The sequence below is a fragment of the Chaetura pelagica genome, unplaced genomic scaffold (assembly GCF_000747805.2).
Source record: "Chaetura pelagica isolate M959 unplaced genomic scaffold, ChaPel_1.0 scaffold139, whole genome shotgun sequence".
Lineage (NCBI taxonomy): Eukaryota > Metazoa > Chordata > Aves > Apodiformes > Apodidae > Chaetura > Chaetura pelagica.
In genome coordinates, this window is record NW_009970717.1 from 6,073,206 (window position 1) to 6,082,990 (window position 9,785).

Below are 9,785 nucleotides of genomic sequence, written 5' to 3' on the forward strand. Positions count from 1 at the left end.
GGAATGTGACCGTGGTACCTTTCAGCACCCGAAGCAGAAATCCAGGCAGCCCGACCGGGTCACCATCGTTAACGTTTTGAGAGCCACCGTGTGGTGAAATTCTGCAATCATTTCTTTTCTAACTTGGAATTAATTAATCAGCACATGTCACCATTCGACAGCCTGGAGCATTTCACCCAGTGGTGAGCTCGTGTTATTAATTAACTAAGCACTATTCTTAGGTTTTCTCTCTCTTCCCCAAAATAGGCAGTGCAAGTGGTGCAGTTTCACTTGCCTCTTGCTGTGTGATATCTCCCAACATCATGACAGAAAGACCCCACATACTCAGTTGAGGAGCTGAGGATCAGTCTTGGTTGATTTCTTGGTGCAGTTCTGCTCACTCACGAGTGGACTGATGTGAAGATAGATGTTATGTCCTTTATGTGTCAGTCTGGAGTATTAAAACTCTTGTGACAGGAGCCATCGCTACGGGAGGATTGTAAATTCCTCATCAGCATGAAGAAAAAGGAAAGAGAATCCTTATCCACAGGACATGAACTGTCTGGAGACACCAGTTAAGGGGAGCATTAGAAAATGAGCTCTGCTGCACTTTTAACCTCATTATCAGAGCTGCTTAGGTAACCGTCTTACTGCTAATTTAATGACTGTGAAGTCAACATGGCCCTTGTTTTATGCTCATCAAAACACCACCAAATGTTATTATGTATGTGTTTTGTTAGTTTCATACCATTTATATGTTTTCCTCTGGTAAGAAGTAACAAGCACATGATTTGTATCTATATACATGATGTGTCAAGATTCACAGGGAGAAGCAGCACCTTGTTAGTTGCAAAACAGACAGACTGTTAGGTGTGCATTCTTCTCAGGAATGATGTTGATAAAAATCTTAGAAAACTAAATCTGGATCAAAAAATTAGTTCCAAGTTTAGCTTATATTATTCAGGTAGATAATTTGAGAGATACAGGGGTTGGTACTTGTGGAACAAAAGTGTTGGCAAAGAAAGGTGATGATATAATTAACCCCTAGGAGATACATAATTTTTAGTTTGGGAAAACTTTGGAAATCATCATTTGCCGTAAACCAATCTGAGTTTATAATGTTTTGTATCCAGTAACTGAGTGTTAAGCTCAGGATCAAGACTTAAGAGGTCACAGGTAAAGTGATTATTTTATAAAAAATAATCTCCTTTATTCATTTTGTGTAGGAGCACACACTGGTGAACAAGTTTCATATTTTCCCCTACGATTTATACAAAAGCATTTAAAATTGTGTCATAGACCAGAGCTAATACACATTGACTCCATCTTTTCACTTTGCTGAAAGGCATGTTATGGATTCATGTTGGCTAGTTTTGTATTCCTGCTGTTGCAGAGTCTGGCTCCAACCTGTGCATGGTGGTCTGCCTGAGGCTTCCGCTGCTGCTCAATGTAGTGAAGCTATGGGATTATTTGAAAGCCAGGAGCTCTGCTTGAGTAGCATGTATCAAACAAGGAAGAATACATTCTTTTGACAGCATAATTCAGGCAGTTGAGTGGCCTGTAGAAAGATATAAAAATATTTGCTCCAATAGACAACCTTTGGCCTGAATAACTGCAGAGCACCAGAGCTCTCAGCATAAACCAAACACAAAAAGCACCCAAGTAGTATTGTTCCCATTTCAAGAGGATCTGGGATATCTAATACATCACTTTGGGGTTATATAAAACTCAAAAAGAACTAGGCATAGAGACATTCTTGGTCCTCCCCTTTAAGAACATACTTTCTCCAGCTGTACTCCATTAAAAAAAGAGGCTGAATTCTATTTCAGATGGTTTCTCCAGAAACTCGTCATTTATCCATACTCACGTGTCACATTATAAGCACTGTTAATCCACAGGTGAGGGCAAAGCTTGAGGAAGAGATCAGATTTCCCAGTTTTTACTATTCCCCAGGTTCTTCAGGGATTATGAAAATTACAGTTTCATATTTCACTGATCAAAAGGAAAGAAATACAAACGTCTTCAGGGGAAAATTTTATAAAAAGGCATTACAGTGCTCTGGACTAACCTTTAAAGGGAGGTCCACAAGGGCCATGTATTACATGGCTATGAATGAAGGGCCTGTTACGCTCCAGTAAAGTTGGAAAAAATAGGGTGGAAGAAACAGTATGAAATGGAAACATTTTTTCATGCGTTCCTGTCTCCCTTTGCCTGCAATCATGCTGCTTTGAAAGAAACTTTCTCTTTTCTTTTGGAAAGTGCACAGGGAGGTTGAAGATCCAAACTGACACTGGGAGTCTGTAAGAGGCCCGGATTAAGCTCCCAGCTCTCTGGGCCCTGAATGTTGCCACAATAAATGCTGCATGATACTGTGAATAATGGGTAAGTACTGACAGGTTTTAAAGCATTTACACTAGGTTTACTTAAGCCTTTTGTTTATCAGCCTCTGTCAAGTTAGGACTCCTGTGGAACAAACTCACTCCTTCCTCTTAGTGACTTTGCAGTTTAACTCCAGTGGAGAAGATAGCTTTATCTTAAATACATAGTGGAGTCTCTCTTGGCAGGGCTTTTATCTGCAACTCATGTAGGAAAATTAGCTCCTGGGATTTAACAAACCTACCAATTACTTTGACATCCCTTCAGATCATAAAAGAAAGCCCTACATTTTTATACAATAGAAAGGTTTCTTTATAACCTGCAGTGCATTTCTACCCTTTAGAAGGTCTGTGCTTTTGAAAGGAACTTCCAAAGGAACATGAATCTTGCCTTGCTCATTTTATACGGATTAAACATTCTTCTGCTACTTCTTATGTCAACTTGTAGATAGTTGGTTTTCATTCCTATTTTGTGCTTAAGCTTCTAATCACTGTTTTTAAATAGTGGGGAGAAGTTTTAGGCCAACACTTGGCTGTACTATTATGTTTCCCTGAAGTGTAGGGTTGTACAACTCAACCCTTACATGTCACATCAACTTTGAATGCACATCTGAGTATTCATTAAATATTGAGTCTAATGGATTCAGCTGCTTTAGTTCCCTGGTTGGCAAAGTGAAAGTTTTTGTTTCATTCCTGGGGTGTCACTACATCAGTGTGCCTATTTGATTTTCAAGACAGATACACAGGGATACATTATACCTCAAAGTATTAGGGATCACACTTTCACTCCTCTGAAATCACCACAATTGCTATGCACGAGATGTAGAATTCCTGAATTACTTCTGACATTGGTAGTGTTTACCGGACAAAAAATACAGCCTCAACAATCCACACCAGAACCTCAATAAACTATCATTGCATGCGTTTTGCATACTAAGAAAATAGGTACATCAGAAGTCAGGGACCATACCTTCTGCCTCAAAGGCAGAACTACTGGATTACATATTAAACAAAGAAGGAAAACAAAGGATTAATAAATTCTGTAAAGAAGTAAAAATCATGCAGAGAGGTAGTTGATTCGGTTTCTCACATTTTTATATAACCTTTGCAACTATAATTAGGAAAAATATTAGGAGGCTAGAAAGACACTTTTTCAATAGAAAAGTATTTCAGGGAAAGCTGTAGTCCAGGTTACAAGAAGAGTCATGTGCCTACTACAGAGTTACCATATTAAGGCTGTTGTTACTAAATTTGATTGTCAAATGAATCTTGGCAAGTGTATATTTTGGCACATAGATTTTGTTTCCTCACAGGTATACAGATGTTAAACATCTTTATCACTACAATTAGTTATGGCCTTGTATGTGTGATCAGAAGTGGTATTTTCCAGGTTGCCAAAACTGGATATGCTGTACTTCACCAACGGAAGACAAACTAAACTGAAATATTTTATATGGATTTATTTCATTATTCCAGCTCAGTCCTCAATGGATTTTATGTATTTCTCATAGGCATCTTCATTCATCAGTTCATCAAGTTCAGCGGGTTTTTCCACAGTCATCTTGATAAGCCAGCCTGTAGTTAAGAAATTAAAAAGATAAAGAGTTGCTAATATCCTACAAGAAAGAATCACTCATGTTGCTGCCTTAGAGAAGTACTCCCAGTGGGCACACTGGTAGGATTTGTGAAGGCAAAACAATGTTTCAATACTTTAAAAAATGAATAAGCAACCTGTCATAAGAAATGGCCTTTTGAGTCAGCCCAGCTGTCTAATTTAGTACTGTCTCTGACAGTGGCATTAAGGAGACACTGTCTAGAAAGAGTAACACAGCCTGACCTCTCAGAATCATGAGCTGTTAGAAGATTTAAAAAAGAAAGAGAAATGTGATCAAGGGAAATAGATTTTAACTCAGGCAGTCTATGTCAGAAAAGAACACATTGTAAAACAGCTGTCAGCAAAGACAAGACTACAATCATACTTTCATGTTCAATTTTATTGGGCTTGAACTATATTCAATATATTCCATTTAAGCCTCCCCACCATTAAACTGGAAGAACTAGGAATTGCATAGCCATTTTTTATAGCAAGAATCCAGGTGGTATTCATTATTGAAAGATAAAAATGACCTCTTACCATCTTGATAACAAGATTTATTGACAAGTCCTGGATTATCTGCAAGTGCAGCATTAATCTCAGTCACTTCTCCTGAGAGAGGTGAGTAGAGTTCACTAGCAGCTTTCACACTTTCCAAAGCTCCAAACTCATCTGAAACACAGAGTATGATTGAATGCTTTTAAGAGGAAAATACAAAGCATTTCAGTCTTTTTCAGTCAGCCATTCTGGTGGTGACCTAGCCATTGAAGAAGTGTTTTGATCTTGAGCAAGGAAAACTGTCAGAGATTTCGAAGTCACCAACTCTATGACAATGCTCAGCAGTATTAATTTTATGTTTATGCTCCTGAATTGTTCTGGGGACCTTGCACAACCCTAGCTGGTGCTGGGCTACTACAGAAGGAAGAGAAATTTCTTACATTTGGCTAATCCTTTGGCTAAAGCCCTATGGCATATAGGAGATGGTATCAGGCTGGAAGAAACCACATAGAGCTCTTGCTGCAAGAGAACTCAGTATGTCTTTTATCCACAATTTAAACATTTGTATACATTATTTGTTTGCAAAATAGTTACATCCACAATTTCAGGAATCCCAGTTTTTCTTCAGAAACACTATAAAGTGTTACATTTGCACTCACTGGGAAACACACATTAGTATTCAGAAGCACCACCCTGGAATCACCCAGCTGCTCCTCCCTTTCTTCTATTTTGTAGGCAGTTATGGAAATGGTGCCTGGAGCTGTATTAGCCCAGTGTAACTCTGAGCCATAAGCAAACAAGACAGAGGCTGGAGTAACACGGAGCTGTCACAAGAGTAGATAGGCAGCAGCACAAGGAATCAGAGGACAGCATGTTCTGGGAAAACTTGGCATTAGACGTAGGCCAGAGTGGGTAGAAAAGAGAAGAACTAAACAGAAATTAAATTCCTTCAGATAAAACAAAACTAAAAGTTGCTTAAATGAAACCCTAAAGAGAAAAGCTTTCTGTTCAGCATTCACCATTCAATGAAATTTGGCTCAACCAGTTCGATATGGACCAATTCCACAAGAAGGATGGCAGAAGAAAGGCCTGTTACTTTACCTCATTGAATCTGAATTATTTTTCTGCAATGCCTGATACTAATGACAATCTTTTCTTCATATTCTAGAAAGTCAGCTTCCCCTTTAAATACAGAAATAGGCTTTTCCTTTCTTTAACATCACTCTTCTTTAACATTGAAAATTACAGATCTGAGTGATTAAGAATGTAACAATTTGTGCATCGCTAATGAGGAAAAATCTGTGATTACAGCTGATAGCTAAACATGACTGAGTCTGTATATTCATAGAAAAATCAGAGCTTGGTATCAATTATATGTTTCACATCATGCAACTGATGCAAAGTGTAACAGAGTTACAAACAAGCCAGCCTAAACACTACCAAGTCCAAATCAAAGCGTAAGTATTTTAAAAACAGAACGTGAAGTTATTGCAAAACGATATTTCAAATATTTTATTTTTAAATAAATGTGTTCACAATTTAATGAATTTTCTGCTACCATGCATGGTCTGACAGTGAGAATTTGAAATGAAAGCTGTCTCTCACAGAAATACCTGAATTTATTTTGCATCTAGAAACTTTATAATGGTATTAATGAACATAAGGATTACCTCATAAAATTCATCCTTGCAAAAGGAGAGTGGGATAACTTAGGATAATTGTTTCATTAGAAATTAGAGCTGAAACTTACCATTTTTACTCAGTTTTGTCCCGACTTCTGGAAGACTACAATAAACAACATCCCCTAATGCTTCCTTAAAAGAAAAACAAAAGCATCAAAGCATACATTAAAGGAACTATAGGTAGGAGAGATCTGATACAGTAACTGTAGAATTTGTAGATAAGTAATTCTCTGTCTCTAAATTTAGTTCTCATTCTTTAAGGACTGCATATTTTTATTTCACTTGAAAAAACTGGTTCGTTATCATGCCCCAAATGCCAAATTATTGTTTATCTATTACAGTGTTAATAACCCTCAGGCTAAGTTACAAGGTTCCTTCAGGCAGAGTAAGAAATAGTATCTGTTGATACTTCTTAGTTTCTTAGCATCAACTAGAGTAACAACTGCTTTAAAAGAGTTTCCAGTGATTGGAGGGAATTCTCTTTTTGTTACAAAGCACGGAGGATTTACTTCCAGTGCAATGGGAAAGCAAACACAATGATTCCCCCCTAAAGACACGGCCAACTGGAGAGCCCTTAGCATCCAGTTTGTTCTTGCTGATTAATGAGCCTTATCACCATAAGAATCGGCTCAACCAGAACAGGCTTCTGCCTCCTCACTGACAGATGTGCTCTATCTCACAAAAGACCAAGGGTCTTACAAAGAATTAGTGCTGTTTACAAAACACTACTTGTCCTGAAAAAACATTAATTCCACTTCACTGATAGCTTCTCACATTAGATTTTCTTAGGTTTCACACACAAATAGCAAATCTCTATCCCGAATTTGCCTGTGACTATTCCAAATCAAGTACTTGCATGGGAACAAAACAAAACACCCAAAAGAATTCCTATCCTAGAGTAAGAAATACATGCCATATTGTACTTGTATTCACAACTGGTCTTTAGCCAGAGGGACTGCACCAAGTTCATGTGCAGGGAAATCTGGCCTGAGAAGTGCATGATAACCTCCTCACACAGCCACAAAATCCAGACTCCTGTAAGAACTGAAGTAATAAAGGAGGCTTTATATTCTGCTGCTCAGTGGACAGCAGATGCAGTTAGAACAATAAAACCCAGTAACTGTCCAAAGAGCAAGGACGAGAGCAGATGTGCATAAATAAATATTGCAGGCTTGGGTCAGGGGGGGAGGGATCAATACCTGTGCAAAATTGCTGATTCCTACTGTTCCAATGCCCTTTTCAACAGATACCCATTCATGCTTGTCTGTGAATTTGCGGGCTAAAATGAAAAAAAAAAAATTGCTATTTCAGAAATAAGGGACATGTTGCTCACTTAAATGCAATTATACATTTGCAGGGTGTTTTTTATATAATCCTAGGGAGAAACTTCAGAATTGAAACAGGCAACATATTTCTTGCTAACATTTTTAAACCTGCTGTTTAACATCTTTGTCAGTGACATGGACAGTGGGATTGAATGCACCCTTATTTGACCTTCTTTGCCCTTATTCAACCTCTCTTGCCCTTCCTTTCCTCTCTTGTCCCTCCTTCCTTCTCACTTTCTTTTCCCTTAGACATTAGGAGGGAATTCTTCACTATGAGGGTGGTGAGACAGGTTACCCAGGGAAGTCGTGGAGGCCCCATCCCTGGAAGTGTTTCAGGGCCAGGCTGGATGAGGCTTGTGCAGCCTGGGCTGGTGGAATGTGTCCCTGCCCAACCGGGGGGTTGGACCTAGATGATCTTTAAGGTCCCCTCCAACTCAAATGATTCTGTGAACATTTTACCAGAAACTTTTTCTTACACTCAGCATTTTCAGCCTGCTTTTTTCCCCCCACTTTCATATTTTGCCTATAGATACCATCTCCCCCCAAAACTTTGTTTGTTTGGTTTTAACTTATTTATTTTTAATTTACACTTGTAGCACCTATCCCTCCCAGGCAAGGGATGTTCCAGAAGCTGGAGAAGATAACTTCTTCAACAGAGCTCCCTGTGTGCTTAGTGCCACAGCAGTACAGCTGGACCTTCCCTTTGTGTTGAGAATTCTCCTCCAGGCTGAATTCCTTATGCCAGCTAGAGAAACTACACTTCTGCAAATTCTTGTGTATTTTCTAAACTTGCACATGAAGGAAACCAGAAGTTCTCACTGTAGACCTACTAAAATCTTTCCACTGTAAGTCAGTCATATATAAACCTGTTTCAACTGCAGTGATGCTCTTGTTTATGGCTGAAAATGTGTGAGAGAAGCAAGTCTCAGATAAAATGGTTTATCTTTGAAGATAAGTTTTATAGATCTTGGTAGAGCAATACATGTTTTTGTAAGTACAGGACATGAAAAATTGAGTAAAATGGAAATATGAAGTATTTTTCCATGAATTATCACTCAGAACCCCAGAGAATTTCAGCTGGCATTATTTACACCTACATAAATGTTTCAGGAGATATTCTAGTGAATAGAATAACTCAAATGCCTGAAACAATTTTAGGTCAAGGCATTACACCCATAGGAATTTCATTGAAAATGGGTAATGAACCATAAAAACTGAGAATGACACAGAATCTCAAACCCAAGCTGAATATTTATGATGTGTGATGTCACAAAGAAGCCAAATGATAGCTTTTTATTTAGGATAGTAAAATTGTATAAGATTTGTTTAGAAAACAAGGTTAACAACACAGATTACTTCCATGATGAGTTTGGAACACAGCAGTAAAATGTTCCAAACAGTTAGAAGAGCACATAAGCTTCTTGTAGGACAAAAAAAATAAATAAATAAAAATGCAAGTGAAAAATGAAAAACTCTAATGATGTAACAAAACCCACTGCAAATAAAGTAAAGGTCAAATTAAAAAAGAGTTAATAAGTAATGTCAAAATTTGAACTTTGAGCTTATGTGATCAGCTCATTAAATAAATCAAATTACACAAATATAAAAGGTCAAGGCATGTCAAGGCAGAATGCTCACAGAAGAGATTTAGTATTTTTCAGAAAAGCAGCTACATTTACTCTAGCTTCATTCATTTCAGTGTGACTTTGCCTTCAGCTTAACTACCACATTCTGAAATCAGACTCCACTTGGTTCAGCCTGCCTCTATTACATATTTCATAAATAGATACCTGAGTAGTGAAGGAAAACTCACACCTCCACAAAGAGGCATACAAAATCTTTCCTCTCTGCCTAAAACAAAAGCATAATTGATGTTACTCCTTTAAGGTATACCTACAGAAAAACAATGGGTACATTAAACAATAGGGAAAAAAGCTTAGATCTTGACTCAGTTTGCAAATAAAGACTAATAAATGTCATTTCTTTCACTTGCAGCAGAAGGCAGTTAAAAGATAGATTAAAAGGCCAGCTGGAAGGAAATTTATTGCCTCTTCTTAGCAGCAGTGATTACTTTTATAGCACCTTCTCCTCCTTTCCCACATTTCTGTTTGCTAGAGCACCACAGATGCTGTTTCTCAGACTTCAGTGACTTTCATGCAAAGAGACCTTCCACAGCAGCAAATGCTTTCAGAATTAACCGCTTTAAATGCAAAACCCACGACCAGGCACTGATGTGCGAGTCCATCTCCTGCCTTCCCCCCTTCCCTGGGGCTGCAGGACCCGGTGAGGCCGAGCCCAGCTTCTCGACCTGCCCCAGGCCCTGAAAACGAGT

The 9,785-nt window shown here is 38.3% G+C and overlaps 1 protein-coding gene across 1 annotated transcript in view; it reads right to left on the minus strand.

The window, feature by feature from the left end:
* Positions 1–3,799: 3,799 nt before the first annotated feature.
* The window catches only part of GCSH (glycine cleavage system protein H (aminomethyl carrier)), a 6,930-nt gene continuing 944 nt past the window's right edge, over positions 3,800–9,785 (minus strand). The window contains exons 2-6 of the mRNA XM_010006249.1: positions 9,620–9,773; positions 7,328–7,407; positions 6,197–6,260; positions 4,489–4,620; positions 3,800–3,929 (exon numbers count right to left, since the gene is read on the minus strand). Of these exons, the coding sequence (XP_010004551.1) occupies positions 3,832–3,929; positions 4,489–4,620; positions 6,197–6,260; positions 7,328–7,407; positions 9,620–9,773 (528 nt within the window). The 3' untranslated portion in view covers positions 3,800–3,831. The remainder of the gene's footprint in view (positions 3,930–4,488; positions 4,621–6,196; positions 6,261–7,327; positions 7,408–9,619; positions 9,774–9,785) is intronic.